We start from the raw sequence: 19,578 nt of genomic DNA, 5'->3' as shown, positions 1-19,578 counted from the left end.
GTTATGACAGTATATACAATTGATGACTCACATGGTCCTGTTCGGTGTATGACATAACCTTGACAATACCCCAACATATTAACCTGAAGCATCCCTGCTTCTCATGACCAAGATAAGTCATTTGAGGTTTAATGTGTTATAGTCTAGATGGAGTTCCCAAGCCCGAGTGTGAATAAGCATATATGCCTTTTGTTCTAATCAAAACACTATCCAATCAATTGGAGTTTTGGACACAATTCCCAACAAACTCGCACATGTCCTTAATTCCAATTGGACACTTATCTGCTATCTTTATTTATAGAATAAAACACCCAATGATGAAGTTTTTGCATCCTTGTGAGACATTTGGTACTATATCGATGCCCCAGTGAGGTAAATAGCTAGCCACCACCAGTAGTCCAATTGGGTCCGACACCAGGTAATTCATACCACTAGCGATACTGTAGGTATGACAGTCACCCGTGGATGGTTGCAATGGTCACTACTACTAATGGATCCAAGGCAAACTAACATCTTTAACTCTGGCGCGACAGACACGTGATTTTAAGTACCCAAAAAAAACTCGACCTTCAGTCGTTATAAAACCCTAAAAACTCTAGAAGAAACCATTTGCACAATTTCTCAGCCTCCATGAGTGTTAGAGTGAAGGGGAGAAGAGAAATGAGCCCAAACCTAAGGTTTCAGTCAATCCCAATGGAAGAATCATGTTCTTTCCAACCATTTTCTCAAGGTAAAACCCATAGCTTTTCAAACCCATTGATTTTCTTTCTATGTTTTTTCTTTATACATGTTATTTAATTATTTAAGTCATGTTTTGGGACTTAATGGGTTGTTTTCAAGAGAAAAGTATTATTTTATATAAGGATTTCAAACATAAGTTATTTTATGCATTGAATTATGACTCTAAAAGGAAAGTTATTTTCATATTAAATGATAGGAACGATCCATGGTGTAGCACCACCTTTAAATAACAAGGCATAAGTGAAATTATTTAATTTCACACGTGGCATTACTACATACATTAGAGATAATCAATCTCTAATTTAACAAAAAACCTTAATGGATAACATTGCAAACTTTTTAAACTTGGATACACGAAATTATGATTTTTTTAAGTTTAAGAGGATGATTGCAAATTCAATGAAAGATTAAGGGGGGTAAATAAAGTTTCCCGTAAATAAAAGAGGTGATCTAGAGTATTCAAGGTATGTAAAAGGTGTACAAAAATCTAAGCGATGGAGTTTTAACATATTATAGCTTTCAAATATATATTGATAATGTTCCAAAATCTATTCCTAATTTGCAAGCGTCAAATTTTTATTAGTCATTTTTATATATAATGTATACCATTAATTATATCATGTCATGCTTCTAAGGGGTGAGTTTCATTCTAAATAATATATATGATACACCTTTCCATGCAAGAAATGACCTTATACAAAAGTCATTGTATTTCAACTAACTCTTTTTTAAAAAAAAAACAAAAAACAAAAACAAAAAAACAAATATTTTCATTTGAACGAAGAGTTGTTGTAAAAGCAATATATATATATGTAATTCAATCGACCAAGTTTTGGTAATACTTCCAAATTGACTCAAATCGTAGCAATTCAAAAGAGAAAATATAAGCAAACTTGTAAGGGTGCTAATTGCCTTTTTGTTGATTGTTCCACTTCTCGTGCAAGCCCATGACTATCTTATATATGATTCAAAGTGCTTTACGAATTGCTTTGAAAATGAGTGCATGAAGTATAAACATCGATATAGAGAATATAGGTGTTATTTACGTTGTATATTTAAGTGCGTTATTCGACCAAATAATACCTCCAATGAGAACACATGAGCACCAACTTTGGATCTATTGTATATCTAGTATGAACTTCCAGCCTAAGCTTCCTTGCTTTCTCTCTTTCTTTATGCACGACAAAATAGTACAATTTGTTAAGAGTAGTCATTGTTAGGTAGTGGATTTGTTATGAAGTATTATCAATTAGGTTATTTAGTTCATTAATGTTTTATAGTTGTTTTATTATTTTAATATTGTTGTGTGTGTAGGACTCTTATGTTATGTTTATCTCTTTTATCTTGTTATTTTTTATTTGGGTAGGATTAGATTTATCTATTTTAAATGGAAGTCCTATCTCATGTGGGACTCTATTTTCTATTGTCTTTAAATACTGCATTATTTATGAATAAAGAAATCAATCAAATAAATTATTCAAACCCTGTGTTTGTAAGAGTTGAAAGCACCTCGAATTGCTCATAGAAGGTTTAGGATTTCTCGAAAATCCTATAGGAGGTTCAGGATTCCTCAAAAATCTACCATATCAATCTTTCTATTTAGTTCTCATCACGTTACGTAAGCACGTAACAAAGTGGTATCAAAGCCAACTTTCCGTAACCCACTGGTTCAAGTTATGGAGGATTGTCTATATCAATGTGTTGGTCTAGTGCATGAACTCCAAAGAAAAGTCGAAAAATTCCAAAGAAAAATGGAAGTGCATGAACTCCAAAGAAAAGTGGAAGAATTCCAAAGAAAAATGGAATAGTCATTTGGTAGATTCGAGAGCACTTTAGTAGAAATAAAAAATCAACGCCTACGTGAGCAGCAACAAACGATGTTGCGGGTGCAAAAGCCGCATGCCCCACACCACCACTACCACCACAACAACGCCAAAACTCAGCCGTCATGTTCAAAACTCTGACCACACCACCAGCATCACATCGAAGTTCCACCACCAAAAGTTCATCTACACAATTCAGTCCACCAGCAAATACAATTTCACCATACCAAACCGGTCTTTAGTGGGACAAACCCCATCAGGTTCTTATTTCACAACAGAGACAAGAAATTTGGTGATCAATGCAACCTGGTTTTGTGGTTCACCAGAAAAAAATAAAAGGAAGATTGCCTTCTTTGTTTGGTTTAGGAAAAAAAAAAAAAAAAGGGAAGGTGAGTCAAAGGAGAAGGAAAAAGATTTTCACCACAAGATTTTTATGACCATGAGGACAAGGTCGATTCAAAGAGAGATGGAATGTTAAGTGTAGTCATTGTTAGGTAGTGGATTTGTTATGAAGTATTATCAATTAGGTTATTTAGTTCATTAATGTTTTATAGTTGTTTTATTATTTTAATATTGTTGTGTGTGTAGGACTCTTATGTTATGTTTATCTCTTTTATCTTGTTATTTGTTTTTTGGGTAGGATTAGATTTATTTATTTTAAATGGAAGACCTATCTCATGTGGGACTCTATTTTCTATTGTCTTTAAATACTGCATTATTTATAAATAAAGAAATCAATCAAGTAAATTATTCAAACCTTGTGTTTGTAGGAGTTGAGAGCACCTCGAATTGCTCATAGGAGGTTTAGGATTCCTCAAAAATCCTACCATATCAATCTTTCTACTTAGTTCTCATCACGTTATGTAACCTCCTATGAGCAATTCGAGGTACTCTCAACTCCTACAAACACAAGGTTTGAATAATTTACTTGATTGATTTCTTTATTCATAAATTATGCAGTATTTAATAACAATAGAAAATAGAGTCCCACATGAGATAGGACTTCCATTTAAAATAGATAAATCTAATCCTACCCAAATAACAAATAACAAGATAAAAGAGATAAACATAACATAAGAGTCCTACACATACAACAATATTAAAATAATAAAACAACTATAAAACATTAATGAACTAAATAACCTAATTGATAATACTTCATAACAAATCCACTACCTAACAATGACTAACAATTCCTATACAAAAGATTAATATATGAGAAATTATTCAAGTGAAGCCTTGATTATAATTATGCAATGTAGGATTCCATCATAAGTGAAATTTCAACACTACTGTTATTCAATTATCTTAAGAATAATACCAATTATTTGCGGGTCATTGTCCTCTTCTGACGCCGGGCAGAACTAGGATTGTTCTGACAGCGTATAAAAGCAGCAGAAACTAAGATTTGAAGATAGAAAAGGGAATTCAGGAAGAGAGAAAATAACAAGTAGGGAAGAGAAAATCCCTAAGTGCCCCAAATAAGCAAACAGAGAAATAACTCTGAAAGATTTAAATTTAATTGATAATATAAACTGGATTGAAAAACAACAAAGACTAGATGCCTTTATATAGGCTAGGCACCTCCTAAACTAACAAGGAAAAGGAAAAGCAAACCTAATTGGAAAAGGAAAACAAATCCTAATAGAAAAGGAAAAACCCAATCTTTATTGAAAAATGAAAACTAAAACACACATGCATAATTAAAATAACAATTTTTTAAAATTCCTCCTGCATCAGTTTCCCTTCCTCTTCTACTCCCCACTCCTACCCTCCCCCTCCCCTTCTAGTTTTTTTCTTTTGTCTTTATGTTTGTAGGTGTTCTCCGACTAGATCAGCAACTTTGGCCTCTCCACTATGTGTCCGTCCATCTTCCACCGTATTGTGCCATTCATCTCCTCCCCAGCCATTGCTGTTTGTTGGTTGTTTTTTTTTTTTTTTTTTTTTTTTTTTTTTTTTGAATAAGAGGTTTCTTCCCTCTAGATCTGCCCTCATGAGCAAGGAGGAATAATTAGGTGTGAGAGGTTATTTCTCACGGCCTGGATAGTTCGGTGCAAGGGATTATCTCTCACAGCCAGTTTAAATAAATTTTGTTAGGAAATTTGGCTACCCATGTCTTAGATCTAGTCTACTCGGAGCCTATCTGCTCTTTAACTGTATTTGCACATGGGTTAGCGGGAGATTGAAGTCATAGATAGCACTTGATTGTAAGAATTTTTGTTTGCATCTATGACTTTATAACCTCATAGCATGTAGCTATGATTTTGCAGAGTTTTATGTTTTGTGCTGTAAGAGCTTTTTGCTCTACTCTGTAGGAGCTTTGTGCTCATGATCTTTAATCAATGAAATCCTCATATTTTCGTTCAAAAAAATAATTTGCAGGTTATAAGAATAGACTTTTTTATAGGATAGATGAGATGTGATTAATATCATAAATGGCCACGCTTTTATGGAGTTACTTGAGAATTACATAGAATCTATAAGATGGTGTACACTTGACTGAGTTAAGATGGTAGTCTTCCTACGGAATTATGTGCTCTTAAACTTAGAGGCTAAGGGAAGAATAAAAAATTATTAATGTTAAGTATGAGACCATAATAATTATGTGGAAAATTCTATAGAAATTAACAAATGTCAATTATCTTTCTTTTTTTCTTTTTTAGTATCTTTGAAGAAGATACTTTTTAATATCTTTGCTGCATATTCTTTAGCTAAAGGTGCATATCAGCTCATATTACTCGGCAGACGAGGGCTTCCTTAATTTTCTTTTTCATTTTTTTTTTATTTTCCTTGGGTGGCAAATATTGTCACAAGAACATTTTGAAAATTCATATTTTCTACCTGAATTCTTAACATATATGATAATAAAACGTTACACTTGAAGTTTTTATAGCATTCATATATGCTATGTTTTTATTATCTAGAATGAGATAGCCTAAGAGACGTAAATGATTGACTTTATCGTTTCATGCATTGTGTCTTTTGCAATTTATATTAATCATCAGTTGTATGATTACTCTTATTTTGTATCGACAGTATTACGACGAATCACACGTAAAATCAAATACAAAATGAAGTTTTATGTGAAACAATTATTAATATTAGGATATATTAAAAGATATGATATGGTATGATATTTTATTGTGTTTATTTTTATTTGATATTGTCTTTTATTTTATTTAATGTAAGAGTCTTGATGACTCAGCCTTATTTTATATTCTAATAAGAGCTGATGATTCAGATCTAAAAAATATTGTAATAGTTTGCCTATTTAAAGGCCATTATGTCATGAATAAAGGAAAGAAGAAAATTATTCCAAATCTTGTGTTTGAAAATGTTTTAGGTTCACTTTCAACGAATTTAAACGGTGTAAGTTCCCTTAAAACTTAACAATCTATCCCCATTACGTGTTTGTGAAAGCATTCACGTAACATTGGTATCAGAGACAAGTTGTTCGATTGCGGATCAAAGAGTAAATCATTTGGAGCAACAAAATATTGATTATCTTGAAAACATGATGGAATGTGTGATAATAAAGTTGGAAGAAGCTAATGCCAAATTAGGTCAAGTCTTCGGTGAGCAGCCACAAGCAACCCAATCCCAAGACCCAATCTCACTACCAACCAACACTACCCATTTGCACCAACAGTCACTGCACCACCCAGTTAAACCCCATAACCCACCCCTCGCCAACACTAGCGTCAAAAAAACAAAACCAAAACAGAACCCAAATAAAAGAAACCCACCCCCGATAGCATACATTAAAGCCTTAGCCTCAACCACCCTAGACATGCCTCCACAAATCACTACAGCCAACAACTCAGGGAAATCCAACCACAACCAAACCAGAAACCCAAACCGAAAATCACAAAGTCCACTGCCACTGCCATCCAAGACCCCAAACCCACTGCTCCGAAAGTACCGCTCTAGCTGCATTCCCACGTGCCAGTGTCTTCTTCAATCGCACTGCGCTACCATCTTGCGCCGTGCCAGTCGACCATGCTTGCAGAGGTGGAACTGCATCCACCAGGCAAGCAACCCGCTAGAAAGTGGTTGAAAGGCCAAGACAAAGTTTGACGGATGTATCATCTCTATTTTTTAGTCATAAGCAAGGTATCAACTATGATACAAATTGAAACCCAAGTAAAAAAAAATGAAGTCACTAAACAACAAAGGGCAAAAAGGTATTTAACCCTAGTATATATTTACAACTAGTTAGTATAGAATATTACTATATAACATACTCATTACTTAATAATAACTAATATACATACTAATATTTATATAGCCTATTTTTATTCATATATACATATACATTGGTATGCGTGTGTATATGAATGAGCCAAGCTTATAAGAGCTATGTTCATGAAAGTTAATTAAGTGAGTCGAGGTGAGTTTATACAAGCATGCTCATTTAATTATCAAGCATAATCTTGTGTTTACGAACGGCTTGTTTATTAAATGAACCAAAGTCTAAGTTAAATTTATCCGAGCGAGCTCAAACTTGTCCCTCATAATGAAAAATTATATTAAAAAGGAAAAGAAAATAATTCATATATATCAAGTTACTAGATGAATGAATGAGAAATATTTTGAAGGGAAAATATGCTTAAAATACTTGTTTGTTTTGCGAAAACATTTTTCCTTTCCATTTTGGAATTTGTAAACATCAAAATGTTTAGCGAGGACTTCCCTATAGGAAATGCAAACAAGCTGAGGCCTATACAGAATAGCCATATAGCAAGCACTTGTTTGGCAACAGAGCTAGGCTTATATTTGGAAAAGAAAATAATTCATATATATCAAGTTACTCGATGAATGAATGAGAAATATTTTGAAGGGAAAATATGCTTAAAATACTTGTTTGTTTTGCGAAAACATTTTTCTTTTCCATTTTGGAATTTGTAAACATCAAAATAGGGTTTAGCGAGGACTTTCCTATAGCCATATAGCAAGCACTTGTTTGGCAACAGAGCTAGGCTTATATTTGGAAAAGAAAATAATTCATATATATCAAGTTACTCGATGAATGAATGAGAAATATTTTGAAGGGAAAATTTGCTTAAAATACTTGTTTGTTTTGCGAAAACATTTTTCTTTTCCATTTTGGAATTTGTAAACATCAAAATAGGGTTTAGCGGGGACTTTCCTATAGGAAATGCAAACAAGCTGAGGCCTATACAGAATAGCCATATAGCAAGCACTTGTTTGGCAACAGAGCTAGGCTTATATTTGCATGAGCTTTTTCAACGTGGGCATGTGCCAATTGAAAAAGTCCATCCCTGTATATTATAAACACATTCTTCTATACTTACGTGGCAAAGCATACATATTTTGTTGCAGAGGCCAATCCATCCAATGCCAGATTCTCTCTCTCTCTCTCTTTCTATATATATATATATATATATATATATATATATATATACATTTTCTTTTTTCTTTTTTCTTTTTGCTTTTTCGTACTGCTTTATGGTGTTATTCAAAAGAAACAAAAGGGACAATACAATACAACTGTATTATTGTTATTCTACTCCTCAAAACTTTCAACGGAGAGAAGATGAGAGACAAAGAAAGAACATGAGCAAAGGAAACACCCATATCTTCCTTTGATGTGCTTTTTCTCTTCTTTTAATGGCTTACTCACTGCAAAAGCAACACAGCCACTTTGAATGCATGTGTATGTATGTATGTGTGAATGAGAGAGAGAGAGAGAGAGAGAGAGAGAGAGAGGGTCCTGGGGTTCCTTTCCTTTCTTGCTCAGTAGGCAAACCCTCTTTTTAGGAGTGAAATTCAATCAGAAACACATGCCATAAAAATGTTGTTCAATTCCAATCTCCCATCTTTTTTTTACTGTACACTTTTTATTTAATCCCCACCAATTCCACATTCCTCTGGGAGCATTTCTCTATTTTTCCATACCCTGCTACCAGAGACCAATATATCTGAATTGCCCACCACAAATAAAACAATTGAACAAAAGAAAGAAAAAGAAAAAGAACTTTGTGATCACCTGCTGTATCTCTCTAAGATATACACCCTCATGCCAACCAACCACCCCCTCCTTGTCTCTCTTTATCAGCGCCTATCAAAAAGTTATCCATTAACATCACCAGGGCTTTTCCGGCCAACGTCCGATCAGCCTCACCGCCTATTTGCAGCATTCATAGCCTGGGAGACTCACACGCCCTGGCGTCCTGGCTGTGTGGCGGCTTTCACCCTGATTAAACCACGCAAAAGATTGGTGGGGTTTTCTTCAAAATTTCACTTGCCCTCCACAAAAATTCTGTGTATGAAGTCTCGGAATCTTTTTGAGTATAGTTTTGGATCCACAGCTGAAATGGAGGTGGGATCCACTTGGAAAGACTTGTAGGCATGTTCTAGCTTTTTGCTAATATCATAATCTTGGAGAATGTCAATGATACCAAAGAAGAGAATCACGTCAAAGATCTCCCCACCACATTGTGATGGGGTTGAATTGCTACTTCCACTCCCTGAAAGCTGATCCAATCCAACCCTTGACACCCGCTCTGCTCTTGCAGGCATGTTTGCCCCTAGCCGGATTAGTGGTCCCCTGGAATATTTGCATGTGTAAAGAATTGAAAATTTAGAACATGAATTGCACAAACACCCATGAACATGATTCCATCATTCAAGAGACATTGATACAAATCAAGTCAATCATTGGCATACTCATTACTCAACTACTACTAACGTTTATAACCTAGAATTCAACAATGCAAAAGCGCTTGTATAATTTGATTTTGAGGGAAACAAAGCAATCACTTGCAAACTCGGATATTGAGAGTTATCATTCAATAACTCATTAATAGCAATTCAACTTATATAAAAATTAATAGACAAGATAAGAGAAATCTTTCCACTTCAGGTTGCAACAACAAACAAATGCAACCCTGATTGCCCAGTCAGTAATTGGAGAGGACCAAACAATTCAAAAAGAAAGCTTTGTCTCTATCTGGGAAAGCGCAAAGACCCCACACACACCTCTTGCCTATGAAATTCCTACCAATTTGCCCCCACAACTCTATGTCACTTTCAATTATTTCGCAAAACAAGATCAAATTCTTAGAAAGAGATTATCCAATGCTTCACTTCAAAAAAGGATTGGGAAATAAATAGATCAACCACAAATTTTTTACTTTTCTTGTTTGTAAATTGTAGCCATATCCTCAAAGTTATGCTTAATGACTAAAGATATCTTGGGATGGAAGCAGTTCCTGACTTTCTGCCCGTTGAACCTGAACTATGGGTCCATAAGCACTAAAGCTATTCCTGTGGCAGATGCCTAGCAATGAAGTAGATGCAACTCAAGGGCCCCAACATAAGATTTTCATAAGAAGAAATGCACTGTATCTGGGCTTAATCATCTGATTTGTAAGCTAACCAGCACTTTCTCTCGTACAAATCCAGTATAGGAGGAAAAAGTAACAATCCCTAATTACTGGAACAAATTATGAGGTGCATAAGAATGTATTTTTCTCCCGTAACCAAAACAGCAGAGTGGATCAAAATTGGAGAGCATGATCTATGGCAAGTTACAGCAATCCTCGGAAATAACAATATAGAGCAAAAACACATACCGGCCTACTACAATCCAATCCTTATCCTGCATCTCTACTTTATTCAAATGACATCCTCGAATGAATGTCTCATTGTGATGCATATCATTTCTGCCTGAAAAAGGCAAAAGAGACGGTAGTTAAAACTTTTTAATTGTCCAACATATGTCTCAAGTTCTATTTTGATTTGTGTTGACAAAGTACCAGAAAACATATCCAATGGTGACATCTTCATCTCACCACCTGAGTATTCACCACAGAAGTGAACACCAATTAAAAGACTGTAATCCATGATTCTTTCCCCTTCCAAGAATTCACAGTCTCTATCAATTTGCCTGAGTACAAACCATGATATAAGACCAAATATTAAGAATATCATAATTGGAGCACAAGCGCATACACATATTCAAGGAAGGGGGTGGGGAACAAAGAGGCAATAGTAATATTAATGAATGAGATTAAATTATATCGAACTCATTGGAATTTACCAGATAAGTTCTTGAAACCATGAACCTTCCAAGTGAAACACATAATTCAAATCAAGGTCCTTGAGTGTTGTTGTCTCGTCTATTTCCTCCTCGGGCTTATCAGTTGTGCGGCCATAAGAAGAACCTTTGAGGTCAAACCGTTTGTGGATACGGTACTCCGAACAAAATAGATTGCCCATCACGATAAAACGTGTCTGGTTTATTTATGGTGACATTACCAATATTAAATAAGCATCAAAATACAAAAGCACTTGAATGCAAAAATAAATAAATAAATACTCTCAAAATCATACCTTTTGACCTCCCACTGGTTTTACACAATGAACGCCAAAAAATTTTGTTACCAAAGAGTTCTTGTACTGACAAACATGTTGGTAGTAACTTGGAAGCATCCTAATAAGCACCTGAAGATGGTTACAAACTAATAGTGACAGTCTATTGACACTGGATTAAATGTATTTCAAACTAAGAATGTAAGAAGTGGAGAGAAGTATATGGAAACAAGTGCTTGTTGAGTGTATACTTTCCAAAAATTTCCTAGTTGCGTGTTTCGTTTCTTCTCAAATTTAATGAATTTAGAAGCCAAAGGGGGCTAACAACTAACCTTGACTTCAGATTTCTTGACAGTCTTTATCATAAAACGGTCATCTTGAGTGAGGTAGAATAAACTTCCACTCTTTCCGGGAGAAGACAACTCCCGAAGCGCGTTATTTCCACAAATAGCAAGCATGTAATCCGCCGGATCTATTGCAAATAAATCCCTCAGATGTCTAAATACCAAGGAAACAGGTTACCACCATTTGTTAGGAAAGTCAACAGATACGCAAGCTCCCCCAATACCAAGGGAACCCAAGATGTCAATCCAACCAGATTACGTGTAGAAACGCTGTAAAAACCCAAAAGAAAAAGCAGAGTGAAATACCTGAACACCATTGGGCAATAATCCTTCCATCTGAAGTCCATCGATTGATGTGGGGGCGTGCACTTGGACCCTTCCGGTGGAAACCTCGTCCAAAACTTTTCATTGGGATCGAAATCCCCTGGCCTAAGCTCCCTCAGTATTGAAGCATGCCTTCCCACAGAATATCTGCAAGCGAAAATCAAGCAAATAAACAAAACATTATTCAAAAGAACCGAAAAAGACAACAAAAACAAAAACAAGCACCTGATGCCCAGTTGGACATTAAGCATCAAATCGTAGTTCTTATGCCCCTTGGATATCATCTGCCCCGGCTTCTTGATCTCGATCTCCCCATTGGCCGACAAAGCCGGACTCCTCGGTGTCTGCGCCACATAACCTGCATAGCTACACTCCTTGCCGTCCTTATAGAACATAGAAGCCTCCGCGTTATCCACTATATCACAAGTAATATCCCCAGCCTCTCCATCCAGCTCCCATATACAAATCCGGGGAAAATTCACGTTCCTGGCAACATCGAAATCCACATTTTCCACGTCCGCCGACGACCTCTTCCTGACAGCACCCACCTGAAAATGGAAATCCTTACTCCAATTCCCGGCATTGCTACTCCCATCGGCCCAAGTGAAGACTCCTCTGCCCTTGGGTACCCCATTCTCCCAATAGCCTTGATACGTGTTCCCGTTGGCCCAAACCAAAACCCCTTTACCGGAAATGACACCGTTCTTCCACTCACCCACATACTCATTCCCATTGCTCCACACATACCTCCCCTCTCCATCCTGCAAATTGCATTTCCAGGAGCCTTCGTAGACATCCCCGTTGGCGTAGCGCTTCTCTCCCAAGCCGTGCTTTCGATCGGCGACCCAGTAGCCCCTGTAGGTGTCGCCATCGATGCCAATGAAGGTGCCGTGGCCCTCCATTCGGCCCGACTTGAATTCCCCTTCGTAGGTTGCTCCCGAGGGCCACGAAAACTTGCCTTTACCACTTGCCTTCCCCTTCTTCCACTCCCCTTCGTACATACACCCGTCCGACCACAGATACTTGCCGCTCCCTTGCGGCACGTTCCCCAAGAACGCTCCTGAATACAGGTCTCCGTTTTGGAGGACCTTTTCCACTGCGCTGTTCGTGTCGGCAGCCGCGGTAGGCGTCACGCGCCGCGACCCAGCTGGGGATCGCGTACGACCCACTACCACGCGCGGCGAAGTGACCACCAACAGCACCCCTTCCTCTTCTTCTTCCCCTGCTTCAGACTTTTTCTTCTTATAATAGCCGTCGTTGTCAACTGGGTGAACAGCTTCTTCAGATAGACTCAACAGAGTCTCTTGCATTTCTCTTCTTTCTTCTCCTCCCCCTCCTCCTCCTCCTTCAGATTTGAGTCTGACACCGGAAACCGGGCAAGAAATGCAGCGACTTTGGCGGCATTTACCTGTTCCTGATTTTGATCCGACGATGTAACCTCGTTTACTGTTGCTTTGGAGAAGGGCAGAGAATCCCACAAACAGAGAAAGGAAAGCAAATGGAATGGAGTTGTTTTTTCATTCCCTTTGGCCAAAAACACAGGAAAATACTACAATCACTGAGAAAAGTAAAAGAGAAAGACAGGGTGAGCGAGAAATTCAATTTGATTGGTTGGATGGTGGGTCCGGCGTTTGGGCAATGGCTTGTGGCCCTTTGAAGCCTACATAGGGAAAGGAAACGTTGGGTGTTTTGTTTATCAAATTTGAATTTTAGAATATTTAGTTAGTTATATTTGATAAATATTTTTATTTTTTTTTAATTTTAAAACGATAAAAATATTTCTTAAATATTTTTAATTTAAAAAAACCGAAAAAAAAAAAAAATCCTAATTTTATTGGGCAAATTGCATGTAAATAAGACGTGCGAAGCAGTCCCATTCCCACTCCAATGCCACCACTCTTTAGTCTTTCCTTTTGCTTTTTGACTTTAATGACCAACATGCCCTCACTCATTTCCTGTTATTTCACTCCTGGATTCTCTTTTTTTCCACGTGTTACCAATGTGTGATTCCTGCTGACGCTATCAAAGTTGCCTCATTTGCCTAATTCTCTTTTTCCATTGACTGCGGGGTTAGTGTGTCTTTAAGAGCCACTGGCCTTGTCATTTAGCATACCACAATTAATTTTTTAAGCATAAATTATAGTTTCTTTGTGTTTAGGAATATATTTTAAAAACACACTATTTTAATTCCAAAATTATAATTTTAAACGTCAAGGCTTAACTACATTTTTTAAAGTAATTTTTTCAAAAATCTTTATTTAAAAAAAAAAAATTACACATTTTAAAATCCAAAACCAAACCAAACCTTTATTATAATAAATTCCTTGCAAGTAAAAGTGATATAAATTCCTTACTAAAAAAGTGGTGGTCCACATCACACATACAATAAGTTATGTTGGACAATTTCTTTCCTCTTTCCTTATTTTATTTTCACTTATCTAAAATAAATAAATAAATATATATATATATATATATATATATATATATATATTTTCAAAACTTTTTTTTTCACACTTTTTTCTATATGTCTTTTTTATGTTACTTTTGTATCTCTCAAAAAAATGAATTGACTTTTAAAATTACTATTTTATAAAAATCCAATAGTTATTAGTCACAAGGTCAATAATAATTTTAAGAGCCACATCATCCTTAAAATGACATAAAAATAATATAAAAAAGACTTGTAGCATTTCTAAATTCTATATCTTATTTTTCCACATTCATATCATATTAACTATTTCTTATTACTATTTAAACAAAAACTCATTGAAATTTTGTTACCAAACACCCCCTATATCTTTTATAATTAGGGCAGATAATACTCATGTGTCTTGTCACATAAATTTATATAAAAAAATAAATAAATAAATTACACTAAAATTTGTCCTATCCACACATTTTTATTTCTATTTATATATAAATAATATTATTTAATAGACTATTATACAATTATCATTTAACTAGAATGACATGACAATAAATATTAATCCTTAATTTTTTTTTTTCTTATTTTACAAATTTTGGTTTAATTACTAATTTTTATTGATACATCCTTAATTATATAATACTAATATAACAATTTACTTAATAATGTTAATCATTATATACTTCAATAATCACTCCAAAAAATGACGGTGCTTACCTCTATAGTAATTTTGATGTGGCCAAAAAACAGGGCCCCACAAAGGAACAAAAAAAGAAAAAAAAAATTGACTACTTTTTCCACCCACTGACAAGTCGTTAAGAACAATTTTTTAGGGCGACAATTTTGACACAACCCGCAAACTCGACACGACACAACACGAAATCACTGAGTTTGGGTTTACCCTTAACACGTTCGAGTCATAAACGAGTTAATTCGTTTATTTTGCTTTTGGCGGGTCAACCCTGGTGACCCACCAGATTCATTTATTTATTTATTTATTTTGGTTTACCCTTATAACCCGTTTATTTTGATAAACGGGTCAAGTGACATGTTTATGTTGATAAATGGGTAACTGACCCATTTATGACCCAACTCATCACTTTCATTTGAAAAAAAAATAAAAATAAAAATAAAAATAAAAATAAAAATAAAAATTTCTAAGCTAAATAGGTTAAGCGGGTCATGTCGGGTAACCTGTGAAATTGTCGTGTCGTGTCCGCATTTGGTAGGATCGACCCATTAGCTAAACAGGTCGCAGGTCATTATGGATTGACCTGCCAACCCGTTTTGCCACCTCTACAATTTTCTATAGTAGCTACAACTGATCGCGGGTGCTCAATTTTTCTAATTTAATTTATAGCAGCTTGGTATACCCTATAAAATAATTTTTATGCTACCATATTTGCTTATTAACCTAAACTAGCACATAACCTGCGCATAACGCGTGATTTTTCATTATAATTTAATTTCAAAACTTAAAGGGGTAATTACCTTTTCTCCTCATCAATTACAACGAATTGTTACTTTGCCTCAATGAACTGATAACCCTACTATCCATGAGGGCAAAGTGACAAGTAGGGGTGGGCAAATTAACAGTTACCGTTTAACCGGCCGTCTACCGGCTTCGACCGAACCGATATAAACCGTAGCCGATATGCCGATATCCTTATCGGTTAAAAAAAGTATACCGGAATTCGGTCCGGTCCGGTTAAGCGGTTCTTATCGGTTAACCGGTTAACCGATAAGAAACCGATTTTTTTTTTTTTTTTTTTTTTTTTTTTTAAGTCCTAGTCCCAAAACGGTGCCGTTTAGTCTTTTAGAGAGGTTTCCAAATTCCCACAAGTGACACAGGTTTCCGAATTTGTGTAATGGTGTTGCCCATGACTTATTTTCCTTTTGCTAAGTGACTTTAATTAGTTAATACTTTGTTTATTATTCATTAATGAATTTTATTTTAATTTGAGTTTGGGTAGGTTTGATGTTTTTTTTTTTAAGTGATGGCATTTGATGAGATTTCTTTGCCTTTGGTAAAAACATTTTTCATTAACTAGTTTTGCTAGTATAATTAGCATTCATTATGTTAATTAGTCCATTTGCTTTAGAAAAATGTATTTTATAATTTTTTTTTTTTAAAAAAAAAAAAGTTGAAGTGGATCAATTTAAAAAAGCTTCAATTTTTAGCCCCAAAAACAAATATTTGGGTCCCAACAAAAAGTATTTGGTCCCTAAAACAACTCATTTTTAATAAATTATTTTAGCCCAACAAAAAGTATTTGGGCTCTCAAAAGTCAAAAAAACTCATTTTTGGTTTTTGGCCCAACAAAATAAATCAATATAAAGTTATCGGTTAAATCGGTTAACCGGTTTAACCGGACCGTTTAACCGTGTACCGTTTTAACCGAAATTATCGGTTAAAATTCTTATTGGTTCGGTATCGGTTAATAAACCGTTTAACCGAAAATTATCGGTTAATAACCGATAAGGTCCTTAACCGGACCGTTTTGACCGATACCCAGGCCTAGTGACAAGGCATTATAGTTAATGGGGGGAAAAGGTAATTACCCCAAACTTAAACGCATCACATCTTACTTTTCATTATAAGTTAAAATAGGTGTGTGAAAAAATCTACCACGCATCTTTTAATGAAAGCACATACTAAAGGTTACACCAGTACATTACTGAACTTTTTTTTTTTTTTTGAAGTGTACTAAACATGTACTTAATGAAAAGTATAAAAGAAAAAAAAAATAGCAAGAAGGACACTTGAATTCTGATGATCAAAATATTAATAGAAAATTAGTAGAAAACTTTGACATTATTAATGTGATACTTATTATATTGCAATACAAATAAAACCCATAAAATTCTAATCATTTTAGAAAAATACAGAGTAAAATAAACAAAATCTTCTATTTTTTTTAATACAAAATAAAACACACATTTCATCATGTGAAATGTATATATATATACACTACGATTTAAAAAAAAAAAAAAAAAAAAAAAAAAAAAAAAAAGAGAAGAAGAATACATGGATTATAATATAGAAAATTTGCATGAATATTTAATATTTTTAGTGTGGCATCTATAATATTTCCATACAAATCAAACGCAAATAATTTTGAACATTTTTTTTAAAAAAAAAATACAGAGGAAAATAAACAATTTTTTATTTTTAATAAAAATTTGTTCCTATAGATATACATGGTTTTAAATGAAAAGTTTAAAGAAAAAAACAAAAGGCTTAAATACCTTATTCACCCTTGGGGTTTCACAACTTTATTTTTTGACCTCTAGAGTTTATTTTTAATCACAGGAGATTCATGTGGTTTGCCTAAAGACCAAAATGGTCATTCCATCCATCTGCCGTTAGTAAACTTAACGAAAATCCACGTCACTGACTTAAAAACTAATTACATTTTGACATGTGTCTTAATTGCCAAATCATCAAATATGACTAGATTTACACCCTTGCCACGCAATAAATTTTTTTTACAATCAAAATACAATTAATTTTTTTTACAAAAATGCTCTATCGTGAAAATTCTTTCACACAAACCTTTGAAACCACAAACCCATTCTTCCCCAACCCCATCTCTAGTGAATCTCCCTTCTTCTGCAACCTTCGGCCAACCCACTCTCCGGTGAATCTCCCTTCTTCCCTAACCTCCCCTTTTTTTTACAATCACTAGCTTGAGAACCAATTTTACGTGAATCTCCGGCCATGAGCCTTCTTCCCCAACCACCGTTCTTCCCCAACTATATTGTCTTTATATAGTTTTGGAAAGTAATAAATTCTAAGAAAATAATATCGTTCATTAAATTTTTGAACTTATCACATATAAGGAAAATTATTGAAATATAATTAAATGCTCTTAATTAAGCTAATTTAATAACCGGTTCACTCTTAAAAAACCAGTTAAAAAATTATATCTTAAAAAACCGGTTTAGCATTTTTTTTAAAATGAGTTCACGCCACATGTCGCAATTCTAGAACTACCTCTACTACCTCTAAAGAGTGATTCGGCTTTTATACATATATGTGATATGATATGATATGATATGATGATATGATACTACATGCGAGTGCATGTAGATATAGTTAAAGAAAAATAATCAAAACAATAAATAAGAAGCCTTATTTCATAGGACATGGATCTTAAAATAGAAAGGAATTATTTCATAATCAGAATTTAATGTTATTATATTTAACTTTATAAATGATGTCACATTATTTTAAGGGAAAAATCTACGTACATCCCTCAAACTACTACTCAATTGACAATTTTCTCGCAAACTTTTTAATAGCGACAATGTCATCCCAATTTAGGGTCATTTTTGTCTTTTAGCAGGCCTTAGAAGAACATTGTCAATTATGTGGTAATTTGAGGGAGTAGTATATGGACTTTTCCCTTATTTACATTTATTCAATAGCATGCCAAACATATTTACTATATGATATCATGTACACATTTAAATACAACAACATTGCCTTCAATCCAGAAAAATACAACAACATTAAATTGTAACTATTAAATGATTTATTTCCATTTCACTCTCTATTCTTTTTTTTTTTTTTGAAAGGGAAATCATTCCAGTCTCATTAATTGATGAAGGATCACGAGCATAAAGCTCTTACATTACAGAGCAAAAGTTCTGAAAAAATTATAGCCAAAGCTACAAAGTTACAAGTCATAGATACATACATAATAATCTAACATTCAAGACCTATCTATGACATCAAAATTCGTTAACCCATGACTAATTTTCAGTTGTAACAACAGATCTGTTCTAGACAAGCTCAACTCAATACATAGGTAGCTCATATTCCTAGGCCTGAGAGCAGAAAACCCCATGCCAAAACTCATCCTCCTTAACCCAAAAGCCAAAAAACTGTTCACATCTACAACCCAAGGGTCTGGACAATCCTTATTCAAACAAGTTACAAAGAAATTGCAAAAAACAAATTAAAATACAGAAAAGAAAAAACAAAACCAACAGACAACTGCATCGGTGAAGCTCCCACGTTGGTGGGTGTAGGCCACTCACTGGTGCGTGGTGGCAGTGTTGCAATGAGGAGGCAGGGACATGTGGTGGAGAGGCTGGAGAAGGTGGGTAAGAGGCGCGTCGTTGGCCTGACAAGCCCAAAAGGAACAGATTTAGCTTAGATCAGACCAGATCTAAAACCCCCAAGGCAACCAGAACAAAGGAAAAGGTGACTACCGAATGGGGCAGCGAGTCGACAGGGTGGAGGGGGTGGTGTGGCTGCTGCTAAAATCAGTGATGGGGACTAAAAATAGGAGACAAAAAAACAAAAACAAAAAAGGTGGGTGTGGGGGGGGGGGGTGGGGGAACGATATGACATATTAATAAGAGACCAAATTTTTTATTTTCCTTCCTAATAAGTCTTAATCTATCTTAGTGTCTTTTACCAACCACCCAAAAAAAAGAAAAAAAGAAGGCAATAAAACACAAACTCCAAATAAACTTTGAGAATAGTAACCGTGTTCCAATCTTCAATTCTTCTCAATCCCATGCCTCCTTCTTTAAGCATACACATGGAATCCTAAGATACCTTAGCCTGAGC

The 19,578-nt window shown here is 34.9% G+C and overlaps 1 protein-coding gene across 2 annotated transcripts; it reads right to left on the bottom strand.

Moving 5' to 3' along the window:
- Window positions 1-8,376: 8,376 nt before the first annotated feature.
- On the bottom strand, window positions 8,377-13,129 carry LOC132165112 (phosphatidylinositol 4-phosphate 5-kinase 1). Of its 2 annotated transcripts, XM_088511828.1 has the most exons (8): window positions 11,795-13,126; window positions 11,552-11,716; window positions 11,234-11,399; window positions 10,923-11,033; window positions 10,630-10,823; window positions 10,346-10,476; window positions 10,163-10,256; window positions 8,377-9,135 (listed from the first exon to the last, which is right to left on the bottom strand). In XM_088511828.1, the coding sequence occupies exons 1-8, from the start codon at window positions 12,877-12,879 to the stop codon at window positions 8,826-8,828; spliced, it is 2,256 nt and encodes a 751-aa protein (XP_088367954.1). In that variant the 5' UTR covers window positions 12,880-13,126; the 3' UTR covers window positions 8,377-8,825. The 2 variants fall into 2 exon arrangements, with proteins under 2 accessions (XP_088367954.1, XP_088367955.1); XM_088511829.1 differs by lacking the exons at window positions 10,163-10,256; window positions 10,346-10,476 and having other exon boundaries at window positions 11,795-13,129.
- Window positions 13,130-19,578: the final 6,449 nt, after the last annotated feature.

This window comes from Corylus avellana, chromosome 11, assembly GCF_965113065.1.
Source record: "Corylus avellana chromosome 11, dhCorAvel1.hap1.2, whole genome shotgun sequence".
NCBI lineage: Eukaryota > Viridiplantae > Streptophyta > Magnoliopsida > Fagales > Betulaceae > Corylus > Corylus avellana.
The sequence above is the reverse complement of the archived record's forward strand: the minus strand, read 5'-3'. Positions and strand labels throughout refer to the sequence as shown.